Source organism: Grampus griseus (assembly GCF_964374135.1).
Source record: "Grampus griseus genome assembly, chromosome: 5".
Classification (NCBI taxonomy): Eukaryota; Metazoa; Chordata; class Mammalia; order Artiodactyla; family Delphinidae; genus Grampus; species Grampus griseus.
Genome location: NC_138998.1, coordinates 111,612,751 through 111,638,470, shown reverse-complemented (window position 1 = coordinate 111,638,470; position 25,720 = coordinate 111,612,751). Strand labels below are relative to the sequence as shown.

The following is a 25,720-nucleotide window of genomic DNA, read 5'->3' as shown; positions in this document are numbered from 1 at the left end:
TAAAAAAATTTTTTTAAAAAGTAAAACAGTTCAACAACTATGCGTAAATCCCAATTTAGCTTGAATAACCAGCTAAGATGAGAAATATAGAAAATTCAAACAAATAGTAGATGATATTCATATACAAATCTAGAGATTTTCCTCAGGTAAAGCCTGTGATACAGGTTTAAACTTTTATTACTGTGATCAAGTGAAATGATCCCATGTGGCCATCTCTCCAAACACAGAAAGCCCATTTTACTTACTGGCTACCTCCAGCGATGCATTGTGACTCACAGCCTCTCCGAGGTAATTCCTTGCTACACAGACATAGACCCCTTCATCAGGCCTACTTTTTCGTCCATGCACTATACGTAAGAAAAATAAAGATCCACTTGGCAGCAACATTCGGTGTGAGCGAGGGTCATCTTTGTCTGTCTCCACTCTCTCCCCACCTTTGTACCATTCAATGGTGGGTGTGGGGCGGCCTTCAGCTTTGCAGTTCAAAGTTGCAGGTTCTCCTTTTGAGACAATTAGGTCAGAAGGGTGTCAACAATGCGAGGTGGAAAATCTTCCTGACGAAGACGGGAGCCTGCATAAGAATTGACAAAATATCTTCATTTCATCACTTGAAAACAATTAAAAGTCTTATTTCAAAAGCATAGGCGTTAGCACTACTATCTAAACACTGCATAATAATGACCTACTCTTCCTCACCTCCTTACTAACTAATCCTTCTGGTGTCCACCTTGACTATACCTTCTAATTCCTGAATCCTTTTGACCCACCACTTAGAAAGTGCTCTTGCTAAAACTTTGTACAAATCCTGTCTGCTCTCCAAATCCCTTGTCCACAAATCCTTTCAGAACCCATTACCCTGTCTGTTTGTACCATGTACGTGCCTGTTTTTGCAGAGGAATGTGTTAGAGAATTGTCGACTATTACAAATAATGGCATGGCTTCCTGGAATCTCATTTTTAATGAAACATCAATCAACACTAGCAAAACATATGCTATATAATAATAAACATTTATGTTAAAAATATATATGATGGAACTGTTCTTTATATTTTTCTAAATAATAAATATATATGTGTATATATGTGTGTGTGTGTATATATATATATATATTTACTTTCCCAGAGTTTTTATTAATAAATTAAGTTCATTTGTCTCCAATAATTCTGTTACTATTTTAGTAGACTTCAAAGATGAAATGTTAAATAATGGAGTTTAAATAATTAAATATAACATTCAATGAAAAAGGATACTAGGTGAGAGCCTACATTCTCGACCTTATATATTACTTAATAAGTGAAGGCCTGAGTGTATGTGTCATTTAAATATTTTCTGTCTGTACCTTATTTTTTTCAATGAGATTATAATCTCTAAAAGAGGGATCAAGTTTCCTACCTTACTGTTGCCATGGATAGATTTCATATGTAAAAATCTTAGCGATTTCTCAACTTCAACAACCAAACCTTAAACCTTGTTCTCATCCAGTGTTCCGATCTCAATAAACAATGAAAAGTAGAAACCAGTCTTGCTTGACACCCCTCTTTCTGTCCTCTAACCCTCCCCCAAGTTTCTTAAATCAATCTACTCATCTCACTCTCTACAGCCAGCTACCATCCCAGATCAAAGTACTATAGATTCCCACCAGGATTTAGGAAAGCAATTAAATAGCTTCACTTCAATGCAGCCAAATAATGGCTCTGAAATACAAATACAATCTGGGTCCTCCCCTACTTCAGTGGCTCTTAAAGTAAACTCATCGCTCTTAAAATCTTTAACAAAACTTACAAGAGACAGTGTGTTCATTCCCCTATCTAGATCTCAGGATGCTTCCTGTTCCACTCCTTTCTCTGCTTTCTTCACCCCAGTCTTCTGTTAGTTCCACAAATATATTAAGCTTCTTCCTACCACAGGCCTATGCCTGCCACAGCGTCTGGGATCAAAAGGATCTTACCCTGGTTTATACCCATTCTTCTTTCAAATCTCGACCTTCCCTGATCTTTACCACAAAACTTAAATGCTTCTTTTTAGCAAGGGTATGAAACTACCTATGGTAAAATAATCAGAATTATATTTTAAATTTATTTGTTTGATGCTTTGAACACTGTCTGTCTTTCCCATCACTCTGTAAGATCTGTGGGTCTGATTTTGCTCATGGTTGCTTCCCTTATCCCTGGCAGAGTGCTGAACACACTACAGATACTCAACAAATTAGTGTTGAGTAAATAAAAAAATAAACAAAGTGCTAACAGCAAAACCCTATTTGAGTGGAATGATCTGAAGCTTAATAATCATGCACTGTACAAAGAGACTTTAAAAGATTTTATTTTTAAATTGTAACCATATAGGCGTACTGTTTAACCTTTACTAGACTGTAAGCTCTGCATGGGGTTTATTTACATCTCTAATTTGTAACTGCTGCAGTTACTATTTCTTAATGAATGATGAAACTAAAAGATCTATTATTTGCTTATGTCTACCATGAAGCAAAAAAATTATAATCTGAAATATTGAGTAATAGTTTTATAATCTGAAATATTGAGAAATAGCTTTAGTTCAGTGCACGGTATACAGCATACTATAAGTCCGTTAAATGAAACCAGGCTCTAAAAGAGGAGGAACTAAGCCAGCTACATGGGGAAAAAATTACTTGGAAACTCGTGGTCTTTAGCAAAGGCTATACTGAAGGCAAATGAAATTTAAATTGAATTTAAGATTACTCAACCACAAGTGCTGTATAGTTCAGAAAATAAAGCATTGTAATATATTACTGGCCCTTATTTTGGCTGTAATTATGAAAGATGGATGCTAATGAAGATCAACTGCTGAGGTAATATATATTTAATTTAAGCCAATTTTATTTATATTCTGTAAGTCTATTTCAGATAGGAAACGGGGATGTACAGGTTGCTATAAGAATACAAAGAGTGGGCACTTAACACTGCACAAGAAAGGCATACTGACACATGAAACTTGAGGTAGGTCTTGAAAAATGAGTCAGGAAGAAAAGAAAGGAAAGGATTTCACTCAGAGGCACAGCTACAAAAGCATGTGGTACACTGTGCGACCTGTAGGTAGGTTAGTACAGCCTCAGTATAAGGCAGGTGTCAGGTGGGCTTTGTACATCAAGCCAAAGTTCTGGAACCTAAATGAAGGCAACAAGAACATTCAAATATTTTAAGCAAGGGACTGCATGCTTAAGTTTGGTTTTAAAGAGCTCACTCTTTTTTTTGTTTGTTTGTTTGGTTTTTTGTTTTTTTTTTTTGCGGTATGTGGGCCTCTCACTGTTGTGGCCTCTCCCGTTGCGGAGCACAGGCTCCGGATGTGCAGGCTCCGGACGCGCAGGCTCAGGGGCCATGGCTCACGGGCCCAGCCGCTCCGCGGCATGTGGGATCTTCCCGGACCGGGGCACGAACCCGTGTCCCCTGCATCGGCAGGCGGACTCTCAACCACTGCGCCACCAGGGAAGCCCAAGAGCTCACTCTTGATGGTATGAAACTAGACTGCAGCAGCTAAGCTAGGAAGGGATTAGTTAGGACATTTTTACACTCTTTAAACAATAAATTCTGAAAGCTTGAACTTGGATCTTGACAGACAGACAGGAAGATAAAAGGAAGAATCTAGAGATATTTAGTTACAGTATTACAACAGGACCTACTCACTGGCAATGTGGGAGAAGGTGGAAATGAAAAATGCACAAGATGGAAGAGAAGCAGAGGATAGAGAGTTTCTGAGTTTCTGATCTGAGCAATGGGTGAAGGGCAGTCCCAATGAAGGTCAAGAATAAAAGAGTGGGATGTGGTGAGAGGAAGAAGGACAGAGATGATTTATTCAGCATGAGATGTGGAGAGTTTGGGATACTTCCAGAATATCCAAATAAGGACGACAAGTTGCCTATTAAATATCCAAGTTTGACCTCAGGAAAAAAATCTCAGTTGGATCCATATATGAAAATCAAGTTGGAGACTGAAACACTGGGAAAGAATAAAACTGCCTAGGGAGCGTGTATAGAGGAAGTAACGGCCAATTAAAGAACCTGGAGATCACCCAGGCTCCACGAAAGTGCAGTGGAGCTCAAGACTCTCTCCATCCCTAACCTACAGCCACGTATAGCTGGACCACAGCCAATATGACTTTTGGGAGTGGAGAGCTCAGGTCCAAGTTTTCACCATGATGTTTGTACAGCAGCATTCAGTAAAAGACTTTCAGCAATAAAAATGCTCTCTATTCTATTAAAGGCTAAATTTTCAAAATGCTCTGTAAAATATTCTTTTCTCAGATTGTTTACTCAAAAAAAGATCTGGGTTCTCAGGGTCTTTTAATCTTGCTAATGTACATTATGTGCTCTAGAAGAAAAGTATAATATGCAGCAATTTCTTAAAATTATTTGGCCACTGAACTCTATATTTTTCTTTTTATGGGACATACCACTGAACTTTGCTTCTGAGGAACACACTTCAAAAGAAAATACACTCTGTTAGCATATAATAATCTGAAGAGAATGAACCGGGTTAGCAAAAAAAAAAAAAAAAGAGTTACTTGGCTGTAGAGCCAAAACTTTTGGAAATCACAACAAAAAACATAGAAATGCCACATTTCTCATAACGTACAACCTTCAAGAAAGGAACTTTCCAATTCCCGAGTGATATTTATCACAAGTCATCAGTTAACCTCAATAATAACAATTATAAATTGCACTCATCATCTCTATTAAAAACTATAATAAATTATTCTTTATTATCATGTCTAAACAGGAAGAAAAGGAATGGAAAAGAAAACAAATATTAATTATCCACCATCTCCTTTGTCACAACAGCATCTTCATGAGGTGGGTGTTGTTATCTGGTACCCATATGGGGGAACTAAGCACTGGTGCTTGGCTGGAAGGTGGCAGTGCTGGGATCCAACCCTAGTCAAATTCAAAATCCTTGCTATTTCCCACTATTCCATAAATATTGCTAGGATTAATTAGTTAAAATCCATTCTTGTTTCCAACACTGGAAGTTGTTAATTTTGATTACTTTTATTTAAAATGTAGATAATGAAAACAGTAAGAAGCAGTCAAACCTGATAACATCTAATGTTCTTTTCCCATGCAATCAGAGAATATCTAACTGTAAATCATATGGTTTCATAGTCAGTTAACTCAGTAAAGACTTTCATGATGAACGAATGAGAACATAAAGCATTCCTTGTGAGCTTATCTAAATATGAGCTTGCATTTCTGAGTAGCTCTCCTATTTTATCAGGTTTTAATATTTGAGAACCTCAGTTTCTACACAGTTTGCATAATTAAAATTAAATATCACTGATCCCCATTTTTTTTTCCACCAGCATGCTTTGAGGGAAAAACGTCACCCAACTTCTATCAATAACTGTGATTCACTTTCTCAAAGGAGGACCTTGAGGGAGTTACACCAAGAATAATTAGGGAAGAACATACTATATAAATCTTAGAGGTTGTGTCCATCTCCACTCTGTCACAACACCTCTCTTTATATAATATTCTTGACTCGCTATTCATAAAATGCCTTCTTTCTTCAATCATAAATTCTGAGTCCTATAAATCACCCAATAACCACCATTATAGTTATGCTAATTTGGGTATTTTTTATATAATAAGATAAAAGGTTTATATTACACTTGGCAAAACCAAATTCAAGGTTTCAACTATATTCTGCATAAGAAACTAAAAAGTTACAAAGAAGAGAGGGTAAAAGGAAAGGGGCTGATGGAGTGAGGCTTTAACAAGGAACTAGGATGATAACGTCAGCTGAATCCTGACAAGGCAAGGCAAGAATCCTGGTAGGACCTTGGGAATATAACGCAATTGACTTCGGGAAAGGCCAGCATCAGGGAAAAGGGCAGGGCAGGATTCCTTCAACAACTGCCCGGTTGGAAGATAAAATATAAACATGAGTGACTGAAATATCTAAATATTTACACAACCACAGCTGGAAAAAGATACACACGTAAGTGCTAAGTATTTCAAGGAAATATATCAAAGTCACATGAGATTTATTATGAGGAAACCAAACTCCTAGTTGGATGTAAACTGTTCCCCCCTTTAAGACATTGCATTTACAGAAACATAAGCAAGTAACCGTTTAAGAGACTGATTTGTTAATATTTTGCTGAGGTATGCAAACATACAAATATATAATTTTATTCTTTTTTCAAATGTATGATTATATTCTTCTTTTCTAGTATAGCAGTAATACGTGTCTCAGGGTTTTGTTTGTTTAGGTTTTCAAGTCTGTTTCTTCTTAGCGGATTGAGCAAAGCAGTATTTATTTTATTAACAAAGTTTTGTTTTGATCCAAATTTCTTTTTCCTATCCCGTGGTAGGTAAAATGGAAAACCTAAATGATTAAAATATCCATTCGTATCATGTATCATATTAAAACATCTGCAGCACAAGAATGCCTGTAACATTGCTAAAAGCACAAGAGAAACAAGTTCAGTGAGTAGTTGACATATGCACAATGAATATTAATAGACAATTTGGTGACATTTGCCCAAAGGGGGGTGTGGAGAATATACATTTGCCTTGACAGCACACCTATATTTGTAAAAGAATACTTACATTCTTAAAAGAGCCTTGCCTCTTAACCTTTTTTATTTAAGCTCCATTTACATCTTAAGGAGCAAAAGGCCTCCAATTATTAACATAAATCCTATCATGGGCTCCAATCCTGTAATTTTCCTGTCAGAATTTCATCCTACAAGGAGATATTTGTTAAAAATAAGAAGACAGCACCCATTAATTACTCACTGTGCAGAGAGTAGACTTAAATATCCTCTCTGAGTTATACACATTTCCCAAATACTCATGCTTACTGTAACTATAAAAACAGAGCACACTCTACAGAAAAACTCGGTAATTTCACCTGAAATTTATATAGAGTAAAGGAATACAAGATGCATTAAAATAATTATATGATTAATGGATCATGCCATTTTCCTTAGGTACTTTGTTCCTTCCTAATTCCCCTTGATTATAATCCCACCTAACAAATTGGGGAGAGGGATTATTTTCTAGTCAAAATTTAGAATAATCCCAATAATTAACTGAGTGCCACTGGTACTGTCTGTTATGATCTTCAATGATTACTAAAATAGACCAAAATGAAATTCTAGGAATGAATCCCTGGTATTTTTGTAATATTTCTACAGAATCTAATATCATATGGTGGTGTCCCCAGAGATGTGAGAAAGACTGACAGTCGCATAAGTTAAATTTTTGAAACAATATTGCTTGCCCTTCCCCCTATTTTTAATAATATGATCATGGAATACAAATATTGCAGAAGCTACTATGGCATTAACTGCAAGAACTGCCTCAGCTGACTCAAATCAGCCAGGATTTCACTATAAGCTATAACTAAAGGGACTGGAGGGTTGAGTTGTTCAGTTGAGTTCATGCTTCCTATCTGCCCTTTAGTAAAATTTCCAATTAACATGCAAATAAGAGAATTTTATTTTCAATAAAATGCCAAACAAAATATTTGCATATCTTAAAGTCCAAATTCTCTCACTCTCTTACCCATTAGTTTACCTATATATCATGCCTACATTGCATTAAGACTTGTGCTAAGCATTGGCAACGCAAAGAAAAATGAAATAAAATTCCTAACCTTAACAGCCAGAAGTTCAACAAAAGAGACAGAAATATTAATAAGGATAATACTGAAAAATAAGAGCCATACAAGGGGAGGTAGGAGGAGGAGAAACTAGATTCCAGAAGAAGGAACTGCATTGGCAAGAAAGCATTATTTGTGGGGAAATTTTATTAAATCTAGAGAATGGATTCAGTTTGAATGGGTTTAAATCTAGGCTCTGCTACTTGTTAGCTGTGTGAACTTGGATAAATTGCTTCACCTCTCTGAAAGTTTCTTCCTCTGTAAATGAATATAAAAATAATACCTATACTTTAGAGGCTAGCATAATCCCTGAAGCACAAAATAATATTGCATTAACTCATGGGTTAGAACCATTAAGTAGTATTTTGGAAATTGGAATAAAGACCATTGTTTAATTTTATGATTCTCTTCTTCTGGGATTACATTAGGACTCTTGTTAATTTATAAAGAAATCAATTACATTTTTTCCTAAATCTGTAAGAACAGTTGCAGACTAAGCCAGTCTCTAGTTTTAGTTGAGAAGTCAAACCAAAATAATTTCTCATTTACACAGTTCTTGGCAAGATCTGGCACAATTCCAGCAAAACAGTTTTCAAAAGAGGATAAAAAAATAAAACAAAACTAGAGCACTTAGCACAGCCAACTGATTGTTTTACTAAGAATTATCAGATGTTGACGCTAAGGTCATCTATAATGAAGCATCTCTGTTCCGTGTGAAAAATATTCCATATAGATATATTGATTAAATATATTACTTTCAAAACTTTAAAAGACACAGTAATGCTTTTAAAATAATACAGATTATGGTTGAAAGGGCCAAGATGGTGAAGTAGAAAGACCCTGAGATCATCTCCTTCCAAGAACACACCAAAATTGCAACCCTTTACAGGGCAACTATCTATGAGAGTGACCTGAAAACTAGCAGAAAAGATCTTCTATAACTAAAGATATAAAGAAGGAACCAAAATGAGACAGATAAGACACACAGAGACATAGTACAGTCAAGACCCACACCCCCAGGGAGGTGACCCACAAACAGGAGGAGAATCACAACTGCTGAGGTTTTCTCCAAAAAGCGAGACGTTTAGGCCCCCATTGGGCTCTCTAACCCAGGGGCCCTGCCTGGAAGAAGAGCTCGCAGAACACTTGGTTTTGAAGGCCAAAGGGGTTTAGATACGGGAGAGTCAGAGGGCTACAGAAAACAGACTCCTCTGTGAAAGGGCATGCAAAAAATTCACACCCTCTGAGTCCCAGCCCAGAGGCAATAATCTGAAAGGAACCTGGGTCAGATCCACTTGCTGATCTTAGAAAAACCTCCCAGAGAGGCAGGAGGCAACTGGGACTCCCCTGAGGACATAAATGCTGGCAGTAGCCATCTTGGGGAGCTCGTTATACCATGAAGACACTGGTGTAGGCAAGCACCATTTTGGAGTCCTCCCTCTGGCCTATTAGCACTAAAGGCTTACCTGGCCACCAGGGGGGGCGGCCCAGCACCAGTCACCACACAAAGCAGGGCTTGGCAGTCAACCAGACCACAAGCCCACCCCGCCTACCAGCGCACCCACAGCAGTTAGCCCTGCCACAACAGAGGGGCCCAGGTAGCCCACACAGGGGACACCCCAGGAGCATACAGCTCTGGTGAAAAGAGGGGAGCATGCTGCTGGGCCCCATAGGATGTCTCCTATGTAAGGACACTTCTCCGAGACTGGGAAACGTAACCAACCTACCTAACTACATAAATATAAACACAGAGAATTAGGCAAAATAAGGAGGCAGAGGAATATGTGCCAAATGAAGGAACAAGACAGAATCCCAGAAGACCTAAGGAAAGTGGAGATAACCAATCTACCCAATAAAGAGTTCAAGGTAATGATCATAAAGATGTTCAATAAACTGAGTGAATAGTCATATTGTTCTTTTCCTTTTCATTACAAATATAAAAAATCCTATGGGTAGCGAGAATACAGATACAGTTGGTAATTGTGTAGCATAACATTTCAAGTCAACTCTCTATAGATATACTAAGACTATCAAAATTCACAAATAATTCTTTATTTATTAATGCTCATACTGACGAACCAAGATATTTAGGTCTGAACATAGAATCGCTTATTTCAGCTTTTAGGACTGTTTTTTATAGGCAAAGCGTTTTGGACAATATTTTGAACTGTGAAAACAGTATATGGGTCGTCCTGTGAATATTTTTTATTGCTATAGAAATATAGTTCATCCTAATATTGGATTTTCAACATATTGGAACAAATTATGTGGCATTCCAATCAATGTTAATTTATACTTCATTTCTTTGGATATAATACAGAAACAGCAAATGGTTATAAATTTTAGCTAACTACTTCAGTACACAGAACATGAGAAGACTTTCCTTATTGAAATAGCAACACAAAAACACTCTTAAAACTGTATAAAATAAACCTGGCTTACTAATCTTCCTCTGTCCTGAATTCAAATTTCTAGGGGAAAACCTTTATTCTGAAAATAATCTTATTTTTGTGCTTAAAAATATGTTTTTAAATCATAAATTAAAAGTACATAAAAACAAATATGGATAAAATACAATTCCTTAACTGTACAGAAGTTTTTAAAAAATGATTATGTAAAGTAATATTTATCAATTCTTTCCCTAAAGAGTTACATTAGATTTTCATAGAATCTGTATAGATATAATTTACTTAGTCAATAACCTTTAATCAATTAAAGTATTAAAATAAAACTTTCAACTTTATTTCTTGAATTAGTCATGCTTGAGCCATATTTAGAGAACTCCTGAATCTAGGTTAAGTTATTAATGTCTGCAAGATAGAGTATGGAATTGCAATTCTAAAATTAATGGTCTAAAGAGTCTAAAGACAATTACTCTTTTGGAAAACAAAACACTTAAAACAACTTTTAAAAGATTACTGAGAAATCTCTATAGGAATGCAGTCAACTTCACTCATTTTAAAACACAGTCAATACTTCTGACATGAACAAGAATTTCTAAACAAACTCTTTTACAATTAGCAAACTTTCATCTTTACCTCTCCATAACTTCCCCATTTCTCTCTCATTATATCTCAAATTTAGTTCTTACAGATTCTAAAAGGCACCCTAATAAAAAAATGCTGAGAGGCAGATTCTAATCCTTTGACATATGAGATATGGGGATTTAAAAGCTATCCTATATGTTAACTTAAAATCGACTCTGTAATCTTTATTTTCTAAAGAGATAAGTAAATACTTCATCAATCCACAACAAAGTTCTGTGTAGTTGATCTAACAGAGAAAAATCCATGTACATAAATTATTACCATATGTAAATTTTGATGCAAAATGATAAAATTCCAAAAAATTCTTCTGAGGATTTTTTTCTTTTTTGCACTCTGACTTGAGATTTGTAACTCTCTCTCTCTCTCCCTCTCTCTCTCTCTCTCTCTCTCTCTCCTTCTTTTGCAGGTACGTTTGGAATTTTTTTTTCTTGTGGAATGGAGGTCTGTTGTCACTTTTTCCTGAGGGCTTTTTATTTTGTAATTGCAATAATATGTCCATATGAATTTATCATTTTGTATGTTAATGTAACTTTAAAAAGGAAATATAATACTTTTAATCATTATTTTGATGGTGGTTTAATTTTGAGGGGAAAGCGCCATAAAATCAGTTTTGATTAGAAAGCATTTATAATATTGAAATACTTCTGCTTAGTTACTAAATAAAAAATAACTGAAATACTTCTACATCTCCAGTGCCTACAATAGCATCTAGCACTCAGCAGGTGTTCAACAGAATTTGTTGAATGAATAATCAGATAATGGGAAAAAAATGATGGGTGCCCTCACACGTATTTATAAATAGTTTAGAACATGGTATAGACACACATCAATGCTTGAAGGCTGTCAGTGCCCACCCTCCCACCCCCTCCCACCCCCTCCCACCCCCCAACCCCCACCCCTGGGTTCAAGAGAAAGTAATGGAAATCTTTACTTCTGCTTCTGGGAAGCAAACATCCACAGGAAAGGAGCCCTGAAGCAATGGCCTCCCTGAAAGGATTTGGAGATACACTGGTCCATTTGAAGTAGGGAGCTTTCTTTAAAATTAATTCTAAGACCTTTGGAACCTGTACACAGTATCATGTGCAGCACAAATACAAAGATTAACACAAGTGTAAGTTGCACAATTCTAGCACAAGAGATAGACTGAGAGAAAGAGAGACAGAAGGAGAAAGAGACCAAGAAAAAAGATGTAAAAGGAATATTAATGTCAATTTCTTAGGCATTGTTGAAAATTCTCTCTAATTTTCTCTAGTTTTTAAGTATTCCATGATGTTCTGGTATTATTTTCATAATAAAATATTTTATTTTAGAAGTGTGGAAGCCAACAAAATGTTTTGGAAAATATGGAGAAAATAAAATTCAACTTTTGCTAACTCTTTAGCATTCATTTATTCACTCAACAAATATGTACTAAGTACTCACACTACACCAGGTCTTTGCTAGATGCAGGTAATACAAGAGTGCAAACAAAGAAACAAACAAAAACAGTAGTACCTGTCTTTCTCTCTCTCTCTCTCTCTGTTACTAAAAATGCAAAGTTAATGTGAACGACACACAGCTAACACTGTGTGCAGTTAAACAATGCATATGCACTTATATACCTTTTAGCCAACATTACACTTTTTTGTGAATACACAAAAGCAATCACTGAACAAATGAAAGAGTTGTATATGCAAAGCTGTGTGCAACATAGTTAGAATTAGTGGAAGCAAATGTACTCCATGCAAGATAGAATGAGCAGAAGCAAATGTCTTCAACCAAAAATAAACCTTCCTGGAAAGGTTGAAAGTCTGTATGAGATTTAAATGAAAAGAGGCCACAAACCCTGAGGCGCAGAGCTGCTTGGTCCTGCCCTGTGTCATCACTAGGAGTTCAAAGACTGGATATGGATTTAAACCTATTAACAGGTATCAATCGCCTCTTCTCTTTAGGAAACAAATAGACCTAATTATTTTACTTATCTTCGATACATTACAAGGTAATTCCTAGTCTGTCACTCAGGGAAAGTCTTTTTTTTTTTTATCTTAAATAAATTTTCTCTTCACGTTTGACTATTTTTGAGCAATTCTGAGACCTTCTATTAATAATAAATTAAGACCCAATTACATTATCAAAATATATTTACATTTTTCCTACTCAACCTGTTAATAACTAGTAAAATATTTCAATATAATAGGTATTTCTCTAGCTTTCTGCTAGCACTGAAACAAGAACTGAGATGGAGAGGGATGAAAGTTGTTTTTGTTTGTTTACTTGGCTGATTTTTTGTTTTATTCATTTTAGAACTGTATTTATTTGTAACTATATTTATATAATGTATTATATTATATATTATTTATTTATAGAATATGGTCTTTTGAAAAAGTAAGGGTACTTTTCTTTTGAAATAAGTATTTTGTTTACTACAAGTATGTATAAAATTGCATCTAATGTTTTCAGAGACAAATATAGGCGCATCAAAATAAAGCCTTCCAAAATATCAGGTACAGGCATTCCAAACTGGAGTAGTAATGACCCACTCAGTAGGTAACCTTTAAAAAAAATTTTTTTAATATGAAACATTAAATGAAAGCAATAAGCCTCAATATGTGATCCATCTTTATTTGTTTTAGAGGTTTCTCTAATTTCTAAGTATTCTTTATTTTATTTTTCTGCTTTAGAAAAACTTGGGATGAGGTTAAAAGTGTAGATAAGTGGTTCCTGACCTATTCAGTCATGCCTTTTGGGTGTGACGACTTCTAAGTGGTACTTTACACAATGTGATTTTAATGAAATCTAAAGTTTGAGAACCACTGAACTAGAAGCTGAGCCTATGATGATATATATTTCTCATATTATTGAGTGTTCTGAAATTATACCATTTTTACAATATTTCAATGACTATTAATGTTAATACTAGCAAATAGTTATACAGTGCTTACTATGAATTCCACACTTTTCTAAGTGTTTCAAATACATTAACTCATTTAATTATCACACAGACACACAAAAACTGCAATGTTATTATTAATCCCATTTTATAGATGAGAAATTGAAGCATAACAATGTTAAGTAATTCACCTGAGGTCACACTGCTAATATATGAGAGATCTGAGTCATGGTCTCAGGTAATTTGGCTCCAGAGTTTACATTTATAATAGCTATTCTCCACTTAACTATTAGCAGAACCTTAATACAACATTTAGTGTAATCATGTATTAAAAAATCTAAAATATATATGACTAATGTATACTTGCAAGAATACGCTCTTCAAAGAGAATATTTTACTCATATACTTGTGCATTACGAAATCACTGAGTCAAGAAATGGAAAGAAAATGGCAAATATTGTTCCAGGGGTAGGAAGTATAACAACATAACTTGAGCTGTTGTCTCAACTTTACTCAAGTTAAAAATTAACCTATAGTATAAACAAGCCTCTCAAAACCGACAGCCAAAAAGTTATGCTTCCTTTTATATATTACTTTTATAAATAAAAAATATACAAAAACTGATACAAATTAAAATAAATAATAAAAAATGCATTGCAGAAAATGTAGAAAGTATGGAGTAAAGTAAATAATAAAATACTTATTTATAATTCCATACACCTACAGAAAAAAACAAGGCTATTATTTTAATACCCTTCCTTCCAATATTATTCTATTCATTTTTACATGATATATCCTAAAATCAATTTTTTCTTACAGTAAACATTTTGCCCTTTCACTAGGAACTCATGAAAAACATATTTTTATGTTTTTTTATGTATAAAAACCATAAAACTTTAAATGTATAAATAATATATCTCATTGATGTGCTACAATTAACTGAACTTCCTTATAGGAAGTTTATTACCAAATTTTTAGGATTATCAAAATCTAAAGTTTAACATAATTGTGTATACACCTTCATTCATGTATTAAATTATTTCCTTAATATACCATCTTAGTTATGGAATTTGGGGACCAATGCGTTTTTAAAAGTTTAAGTGTTGATGCATATCTTCAAAAATACATTTTTAAAGGTATTTTTTAAAAAATTTCAATAATTCCAAAAATACTTAACACCTTGTTAAAAAATGCTAAATTCCAACTTTTTTATCTGTAACCTACAGTTGTCTGGTACTTTGATTATAATACTGCCTTTCTAAAATGTTACTTTAAAATTCTCTATAATCCTTTAATATACGGAAATGAAAATTAAGTATGAATATACTATTAAGTATATGATTTTTCTTTAATGCTATATTCCTAGTTACATCACTTTAAAAATATGCTTATTTGTGCCTTCAATTTGGTTCACACTGTTCAGAACCTTCCTGCAAAATACTAATGACTACTCAAACCCCTATTTTCATTACAGATTATACATTAAATTTACAGGATTAAATTTACATTTAAACATTTATTAATTCTCAAAACAACTTTAAATTCTAGTCTCAGGAAATCTTCAAGTTTTAATTCTTATTCATCCATTAGCCACACAAACTCAATGGTTTGAACATAATTTTTGTATCTGTCTCCTAGAATAATGGAAATAAAAGCAAAAATAAACAAATGGGACCTAATTAAACTTAAAAGCTTTTGCACAGCAAAGGAAAACATAAACAAAATGAAAAGAAAACTTACACACTGGGAGAAAATATTTGCAAATGATGTTACTGAGAAGGCATTAATTTCCAAAATATACAAAACAGCTCATACAACTTAATATCAAAAAGCAAACAACCCCATCAAAAAATGGGCAGAAGACCTAAATAGACATCCCTCCAAAAAATACATACAGATGGCCAACAGGCACGTGAAAAGAGGCTCAATATTGCTAATTATTAGAGAAATGCAAATCAAAACTACCATAAGGTATCACCTCAGACCAGTCAGAATGGCCATCATTAAAAAGTCTATAAATAATAAATGCTGGAGAGGGTGTGGAGAAAAAGGAATCATCCTACACTGTTGGAATGAAAATTGGTGCAGTCACTATAGAGAACAGTATGGAGGGTCCTTAAAGAACTAAAAATAGAGTTACCACATAATGCTGCAATCCCACGCCCGGGCATATAGCCAGAGAAAAATAATTTGAAAAGATACATGCACCGCTATTTACAGCACTATTCAGAGCAGCACTATTTACAATAGCCAAACCATGGAAGCAACCTAAATGTCCATTGACAGATGAATGGATAAAGAAGATGTGGTACATATAGACAATGGAATAATACTCAGCCATAGAAAATAATGAAATACTTGCATTTGTAGCAACATAAATTGCTTATAAGAGGAATCTAAAGAAAAAAAAGATACAAATGAACTTATTTATGAAACAGAGAGAGACTCACAGACATAGAAAACAAACTTATGGTTACCAAAGGGGATAGAGGAAGAGAGAGAACTTAAGAGTTTGGGATTAACTTATACACACTACTATATAAAAAATAGGTAAACAAACAAAAAGGACCTACTGTATAGCACAGGGAACTTTACTCAATACCTTTTAATAACCTATTGCGGAAAATAATCTGAAAAAGAAAATATATATATATATATATATATATATATAAAACTGAGTCACTTTGCTGTACACTTGAAGCTAACACAACATTGTAAATTAGTAATACTTCAATAAAAAAGACATTTATTTTTCTTTAACATCTTTATTGGAGTATAATTGCTTTACAATGGTGTGTTAGTTTCTGCTATATAACAAAATGAATCAGCTATATATATATATATACCCGTATCTCCTCTCTCTTGCATCTCCCTCCCACTCTCCCTATCCCACCCCTCTAGGTGCTCACAGAGCACCGAGCTGATCTCCCTGTGCTATGCAACTGTTTCCCACTAGCCATCTATTTTACATTTGGTAGTGTATATATGTCCATGCCACTCTCTCACTTCGTCCCAGCTTACCCTTCTGCCTCCCCGTATCCTCAAGTCCATTCTCTTCGTCTGTGTCTTTATCCCTGTCCTGCCCCTGGGTTCTTCAGAACCCTTTTTTTTTTTTTTTAAGATTCCATATATACGTGTTAGCATATGGTATTTGTTTTTCTCTTTCTGCCTTACTTCACTCTGTATGACAGTCTCTAGGTCCATCCACCTCACTACAAATAACTCAATTTTGTTTCTTTTTATAGCTGAGTAATATTCCATTGTATATATGTGCCACATCTTCTTTATCCATTCATCTGTCGATGGACACTTAGGTTGCTTCCATGAAAAAGACTTTTAAAATTATCTCGTCAGTCAGTAATGTTAGAACAATAGCTACAATATACTTATGTTCCATTTTCATAATTCTCACAATCCTCAAAATGTTCTGAGTTAGGCACTACTATTATTCATAATTCATAGATGAGGAAACAAACTGAGGCACAGAAAATAAGTAACCAGTCCAAGATTTCACAGGTACTAAGTGATGGAACAGAGATTTACATCCCTGCAGTCAGCTCCAGAATTCAGGCACCTAACCACTAATCCATGCTGTAAAACAGTCCAATTATTTAAGGATTTATCTTGTATAAGAATAAATATCATTAATCCAAAGATTTTTCTTCAACTCTCAAATTAATGTAGGAAAAACTAGAAAAAATACTTTGGTTCTACATGGTAGTTGGGAGGAAGGAAGGTAGTGAATTCATATCACAATACTTGGGTTTTTCTCCTAGGTTCATAAATGACTACCTCTCCATCCTCAGTTACTGGGTCAGTTTCTTCATCCATAAAATGAGGTTAATATAGCATGTTAGAGCTGGAATAAGAACAGATAAATTTGTCGATCCTCACATTTTCCAAACAAAGGAAGACGAGTCAACGGATTGAAAATACTTGATTAAAGCTGACAACAAATAATCCCTTGTAGCCAGAACCAAGACCTGGTCCTTCTGAATCTTTTAAACATGAGGTTCAGTATAAAATCTTTTGTAGAAGAGTCTAAAGAAGAGGTGTTCTTAGCTCATCCAGGATGTGCTTCAAAGTGTCTATGAATTTTTGAGAGTGGAGGCAAATTTCTCTGGGCATGCACAGAGATATAAAAAGCGACATAGTCTTAGGACAGGTTCTAATCTTCACAAGAAATATAAGGTTAATTATCTTTATTTTTTTAGATGAATAAAGAAAAGTTCACAGGAGTAAACAACTTGCACAATATCTCAAATAATTCATAGAGAGCTGAGAATCATATTCAAAGCTGTGGACTCCAGGACCCGCAGTCCTTACAATGCATTGCCATGCAACACTGCTTCTCTGCCTTCACATTTTAAACTTCTGCTGGACTCAGCACAGGCTGAGCGCAGTTAACACCTGTTATTATTATTCCCTTGCCCAAGCAGGAAATTCAAGTTATTTTGTGTGGAGAAGTATTTTAGCAGACATTAATATTAAGAAAGGAACAACACTAGCTGGCATGAAGGTACTGAGCACTTTGTAAATTAGTAACTTCCAAGCATTTATTGGGAATTGTGAACATGTGATCTCCCCATATCATATATATACTTACCTTGTAATCTTGGTGAACTAATCCTATACTTCAAAATCTTACAATGGAGGACTTCAGGACTGAGAAAGACTGGTGTTTTTAAGTTGGGGAGGGCTTATATATGTTGGGAAGTTCAGAATCCAAGAAGTTTGTGATGAAGCACCAAAAACAAAATATATACAGTAAAAGCCAGAGAAGAAATAAGAACCAAAAGTGAAGTGGGGAGACTGCTTTCTCAGAGAAGACGAGGTTTTGGTTGGACATGGAAAGCTGGATATGATTTGGGTTGGTCAAAGGTTCTTTGCCCCTGAAATTATTTGGAGTTTTGTGTTGATAAACATATTTGCATTTTTCTAGACAGACAATCTATACACAGAAAAGGCCATCAGATTCTTGAAGAGGGACAGTAAGGCAAAAATAACATTTTTTTTAATAAACAACAAAATAGTTGAGTGTATCCATTTTCTAGGGTTGCCATAACAAAGTACACAAACTGGGTGGATTGAACAACAGAATTTTTTTGTCTCACAGTTCTGGAGACTAGAAGTCCAAGATTAAGATCCAGCAGGATTAGTTCCTCCTGAAGGCTGTGAGAGAGAATCTGTTTTATGCTTTTCTCCCACCTTCTAGCGGTTTCCTGGAAGTTCCTCAGCTTTTGCTGCACATCACCTCACCCCCAAACTCCGCCTTCATCTTCACATGGTCTTCTCCCTATCTCTCTTTCTGTGCCCAAATTTCCTCCTTTTAAAATTGGATTAAGGCCCACCCTAATGACCTCATCTTAACTTGCTCATCTGCAAAGCCCCCATCTCTAAATAATGTCACATTCACAGATACTAAGGGTTAAGACTTCAACAACTGTTTTTGTGGGACAAACTTCAACCCATAACAACCCCTGGGATAAGCAGAAATGAGTGAGAAGGATGATTCGAAAGAAATATAGAGGGGAAGAAACAGAGAATAATGTATCAGAAAGAAGCCTAGCATCATTTGTACGAAGGGTTTGGTCTAAGACTAGTAGAAAATAGGAGCTGAAATGTCAACTTGGGCCAAACTCTAAGACCTAAAAATGTTCAAGAGAGGCTTCTGGATTCTAGCCTCTTAGTAACAAAGAAGTTCTTAAAAGACTTTGTTTTGTTTTGATTTGTTTTTTTGCGGTACGCGGGCCTCTCACTGTCGTGGCCTCTCCCGTTACGGAGCACAGGTTCCGGACGCGCAGGCTCAGTGGCCATGGCTCATGGGCCCAGCCGCTCCGCGGCATGTGGGATCTTCCCAGACTGGGGCACGAACCCGTGTCCCCTGCATCGGCAGGCGGACTCTCAACCACTGCGCCACCAGGGAAGCCCCTTAAAAGATTTTGATAAGTAAAATAACAGGATGAAAACAGGACTGGGAGGACTGGGCAGGATGAAGAGCAGTGGGAGGAGACCCAGGACTGATAAGATAATCACCTCCCCATAACACAGGTGTGAGGCAACAAAGGTAACAAAAATGAAAAATTCAAGTGACATTGTGAAGTAAGAATTCACACAACTCAGTCCAACAGCTCTGAGGTTTGGGGTTTGAGAGACAAAAAGAAAGCCAGCTTTGGGTTGCTTTCATCTGAAACTTGTATTTGACTATGAGAAACAACCAACACTGTCAATTTCAGGGTTTTTTTTCATACATTAAATATGACATAACTCTAAGATTTTTTAAAAACCAACTTGAAGCTCAACAGATGATGTTTTAAAAGAGTGTAGAGAAGGCTTTCTTTTTCCATACCATTCCCATGGATTTTTAAATTTCAACAGTTATATGTTTCAGGGCTTCCCTGGTGGCACAGTGGTTGAGAGTCCGCCTGCCGATGCAGGGGAGACGGGTTCGTGCCCCGGTCCGGGAAGATCCCACATGCCGTGGAGCGGCTAGGCCTGTGAGCCATGGCCACTGAGCCTGCGCGTCCGGAACCTGTGATCCGCAACAGGAGAAGCCACACCAGTGAGAGGCCCACGTACCACAAAAAAAAAAAAAAAAAGAATTATATGTTTCAGATTATAATCTATAATTATACTATATATTTTCCTAAGATAACTTCACTTGATAATTTAGAAATTATCTTCGATATGTTCAGGAAAATGCTATCAAACTAGTATAGTTACACTTAAAATTTAATGCTAAATTCCATGAACATTTAATACAGAAACTGTTTTGCTGATACACACAAGCTGATATAATGAAGCAATATTAGGACAAATCCTCAAGGTTGTTTAGAACACTTAGCTTTATTTTTTGCAGATCATCTTTAAATCTGTTTTATAAAGTGATAGAATACTGAGGCCACTCCTACTTCTTTGAGCAGAGTAAGAAAGGTTTTTTGGGCAAGTTTTTTAGCAGGAAAATCCCATGTACATCAAAAAAGTCTTCAGATGATTACCATTCCAAGTACAAGTTGAAACCATCTAAGTAATTTATCTTCTTTAAGCATGTTTATTCTTTTCAGAGAAAGAACAAAAGAAGAAAGCATGCAATCTTTATTATTTAATTAGAAGTATTGTTTAATATGAAAGTTACTATTGTAAAGAAATCATCTGTTCCTACTTAAAGAAAGTGATTTTTTTTTTTTTTTTTATTCTCTGTTTGGCTGTGTTGGGTCTTCATTGCTGTGCGCAGGCTTTCTCTAGTTGTGGCGAGAGGGGGCTACTCTTGGTTGTGGTGCACGGGCTTCTCATTGTGGTGGTTTCTCTTGTTGTGAGCTCTAGGCACTCTAGACGCGCAGGCTTCAGTAGTTGTGGCATGCAGGCTCAGTAGTTGTGGCGCACAGGCTTAGCTGCTCCGCGGCATGTGGCATCTTCCTGGACCAGGGTTCAAACCCGTGTCCCTGCAGTGGCAGGCAGATTCTTAATCACTGAGCCACCCGGGAAGTCCAAGAAATTGATATTTTAATAAGGCTAACTTTCAAAAATAATTCCCAATACCATAAAAACCATAATGGGGCCACATTTCATTATTCTTACATTCTAATCCAGTGCTGTCCAAGAGAATTTTCTGCAATAATGATTAAAATGTTCTATATGTGCTCTCTCTGATACAGTACCCATCAGCCACATGAGGCTTTTGAGCACTTGAAACTCAAATTTTTTTTTTTTTTTTTTTGCGGTACACCGGTCTCTCACTGTTGTGGCCTCTCCCATTGCGGAGCACAGGCTCCGGACGCACAGGCTCAGCGGCCATGGCTCACGGGCCCAGCCGCTCTGCGGCACGTGGGATCTTCCCAGACCGGGGCACGAACCCGTGTCCCCTGCATTGGCAGGGAAACTCTCAACCACTGCGCCACCAGGGAAACCTTGAAACTCAAATTTTATTTCATTTTATTTTAATTAATTTCATTTAAATAGTCACATACAACTGGTGGCTACTGTGCTGGATAACACAGTTCTAATCTACTGGTAAGTGAAAATAAATGCAGAAGGGACAATCAAAACCTATACCTATAGCTCTTAAACACTGCTATATATCACAATGAATATCATAATTTATATCCATGAATCTTAATTTCTGGGGAACTTCGGAGTAAACTAGAGAGGTGGGCTCTTGTTAATTATTCGGATGTCAGGGATCCCCACTCCTGATCCACTGGACCAAGTCTTTCAAAAATCTATTTTTAACAAATACCAGAGGTAATTCTGATGCACATTAAAGTCTAAAAACACCTGATCTATTTCTGGTTCCAGTGCAAAGTTGAGTCACTGTTTCTCTAACAGGAAATATGAATTCATACTAACTATTGAGTTCTAATGTTAAAACATATTGTTTTAATTTAAATAACATTGGCACCTCTTAACCAACATTTTTAAAGAGATCCATCTCTTTAGAAACAACTGGAGAATAAATTATTTCACATTCTAAAATACCACTAGTATTTCCCAGACAAGTGCTGCTCTTCATCAGATCTCTCTCTCTGTAGATCCTATAGTAAATGACTTACCTGCCTTGATTATTAACACAACTCTTTTTTATTCTACAGCTTTAAATCCATGTCCTAATGCTGGCTACATAAATCTATACAATGTCATTCTCTGATTCTCAATTTCCTTATCTGAAAAAATGATATAAAACTGGAATGCAAACTCCTACCTCCCAGAATTGGTATGAGGCCAGATGTAAAGTGCCCAGCAGAGAGTCAGGCACATAGGTAATAAATGCTAGGTATCCACTTCCCTTCCTCTTCTCAGTTGAGTGCTTTTCTATTTACTTCCCTTTCAATCCATGCATCTGTCAATATTGTGGATACTTGCCTGAAAGCACTTAACCTCTATTTTCAGTTTTAAAGCTAGGAGGAGTCTGAGAACATGCTTCCCTTTGGCAGGGGAAATCTAAGGGCATGTGACTCTTCATCAAGCTATATTCTGCTATGACCTGCTCACTCTTGCCCACCTCTCCCCTCCACTCCACCTTTAAAGCTAGGCTACTGTTTATCACTCTAAGCCACGCCCAGTTCCTGTAACTAAAACCTTGCTTCCCTACTTAAGACTTGATTTTTAGGTTTTGCCTTACACACAACCCTCACTCTTTCATCCTCCAACAAAGAAAGAATGGGCAATGAAGACTTCCTTCATTTATACAGGACTTGGGAGTAAAAGCCCCTCAATCTGGTCATACAGCATTTGATATATCTTGTTTAGAAGCAAAAAAGGAATGGTCACCCTCCATCTTTTATTTTCTAGTGGTATTACACAGCTGTAGGGTTGGTCCACATTTGAGAGTTAATCCCTTGCATCAATAGGAAAAATTCCTAAAATTAAAAAGACGCTAAATCTAATAAAAGTGTTTCAACATTATGTAAAGTGATTTCTCCACCTTATAAGAAAATATGGTAACTGTTCTAAGCATTAGGGTAAAATTGAATGCTATCTAAAAAAAAAAAAAAGAAAAGAAAAATGTTTTGATTTTCTCAAACTGGCTACAATTACGTACACAATTCTTTTGAGGTTTACCTGTTTTTAGTCTTCCAAAGGTGAACCCATCACACACTTGCTATCATTTTGGGATTAGAATGGCAAACAAATAAACTTTTCTACTGAAGGTTAAGAAATTATGGGTGGAGGGAAATCAATATTTCATATTAAATGCAGTTGATTTTTTTTTCTTTTTTTTCTTTTTTTTGCGGTACGCGGGCCTCTCACTGTTGTGGCCTCTCCCGTTGCGGAACACAGGCTCCAGACGCGCAGGCTCAGCGGCCATGGCTCACGGGCCCAGCCGCTCCACGGCATGTGGGATCTTCCCGGACTGGGGCACGAACCCATGTCCCCTGCATCGGCAGGCGGACTCTCAACCACTGCGCCACCAGGGAAGCCCTAAATGCAGTTGATTTTTAAAGTGCTATTATAAAACTATCAAAAGAGCTTCTGAAAGTTTTACTTGTTACCTCCTTTTAGAGACCATGTGATTTATTTGAGGACAAAGCAATAAGGACCTTGAAGAATAACTAGTAAGATACTCTCGGGAGTCATAAAATGGAAAGCATGATACTTTATGTTAACTGCAGAAATACAATTGTAAGTAATATATGGATTTTTAAAATGACAAAAGAAACTCTCTGACCATAAGTTAGTGAGAAGAAACTGATCAAGTTTGGCCAAACTTCCATTTTCTTTTGTCAGGAGTTGTTTCTAGTCCAACTCAACAACAACAAGGTATGAGTTTTTACATTATGTGAGATACAATGCATTTTCTTTGTCTGAAAAATAAGTTTCATTCACATGATATACCAGTAAATTTCAGAATATATTCCATTACTGGTAAGGGTAAATAAAAATGAATTTTATAATAGACATAATTAGATGTCAGTCTATGTATTTTATCTTTTCTTTTTTTATCTGGCATCTTTTAAATGCCAGTCTATGTATTTTATCTTTTTTTTTTATAGTTGATTTACAATGTTGTGTTAGTTTCAGGTTTACAGCGAAGTGACTTTATCTTAATGAGTATCCGTGACGTCCTACTTTTAAATATGTGAAGATGAAGAAAGGGAGGCTCAGAATAGTTAAGCACCTTATTTGAGGTCTAATTTTCGGTAAATTACTTCAGCCTGTCTGACACTACTCCAATAAGTTGAAATTATCTGAATTTTGTAAAGCCAAGGGACACATGACTGAATCTCAAAATCGTGTCTGCATCAAGTATTACTCTATAAACTAAATAACTATTGTTCTGCACACAAATGTACCTTTTTAAAACGTAAGAAGATAGTCGTTATAATTGATAAAACATAAATTTTCTTTAAAACAATACTGAATTCCCAACAGCTTTGTTCCCCCAAGTGAAACGCTATTAAAATTATAAGTATTATCATTACAGAAGCTCAGATATTAAAATCGTGTTCCAACATTCATAAAGGATGGAGGAGAATGCCGTAGAGCATAGCACAAGTCTACAAGTAGAAAGAATACCTAACTTAAATGTCCTTCTCCTAGGAACTCTTTTGAATTATATATTGGTTATACTGCTAATTGCTTGGCACAGAATGTTAGAAACACGACAGCAGAGTAAGGTTGACCATGACTTATTTCATCCTGACTCTAGACCAGAGTATTTGAAAATGCCTATAATAGTAGTAGAACCAAATAAATCTATGGTGAGCTCCACTTCCTGGATAGTCTCCGTCAAGCCACTTGGGAAGCACGGTATCATTTCAGTGTGCATATTCAATGGTTTATGTGTTGCACTGAAACAGCAGCCTATTGTGATGTGTCTGGCAGCATCACATGTGGAGATTTGAAGCCCTCACATTTTCTAAAGTTTGTCTTTCAAAAAACCCGACACGAAGCATATGAAAATGATTATTTTATATAAAAGTCATATGGATACAAGCTTCATTTTCCATTGCACACAAAAAATAAATAAATAAACAACAAGTAAAGTATTTGGTGTTTGCAGAGTTAAATTACTATTATTACACATAGATAAAAATTCACTGAGTTATGAGTGAGACATAATTCACACAAAAACAAGATGATAGCCTAAATAGTCTTTTCATAGGAAACTTTTAAAAATTTAAATGCAGTCTTTTTGGATACATAAGGGAAAGAGAATTACCTAAAAATGGTTTATATTTATATGAACCTTTATATTTTAGAGCACACTTCATTTCCCAAATTGGAGGTACCAAGAGGAGGCAAAAGGCTACATAAAGATAAGGGTAAAAAGGAGTAATAAAACTATATATTAACTATCACAATAGGGTATTTTTCTCTTTTTATACTCAGAATATAACTAATGCTTGAATGAATAAAGTTCAAGCGTCAGTGATTCTGAGGAACTGGTGATAATATCTGCTTCACAGATTAAGTAATTCAGGAGAAATTGCTAAACCCAGTGCCTCACACATAATATATACTCAGATAATGCTGGTTCCCTTCTGCCTTCCTTCTTTGGCGTTGGGTAATCAGACCAGAGGGTGTTCTGGTCAATAATAATACCACACTGCATGATGATGTCAACAGCTCTTTTATCATTAAGGTCCAACCTTCAAACTTCCAACTACATCCACCCTCTAATCTTTAAGGTACATTAGAGTGAGAGTCCTTTATGCCTTTTAAAGAGC

The 25,720-nt window shown here is 35.7% G+C and overlaps 1 protein-coding gene across 1 annotated transcript in view; it reads right to left on the bottom strand.

Annotated features, from left to right (window-relative positions):
• ROBO1 (roundabout guidance receptor 1) overlaps window positions 1-25,720 on the bottom strand; it is a gene marked incomplete at its 5' end in the record, with an annotated part of 773,404 nt that overhangs the window by 320,732 nt on the left and 426,952 nt on the right. Inside the window, 2 exon segments of the mRNA XM_082655117.1 lie at window positions 246-530; window positions 533-571. Of these exon segments, the coding sequence (XP_082511243.1) occupies window positions 246-530; window positions 533-571 (324 nt within the window).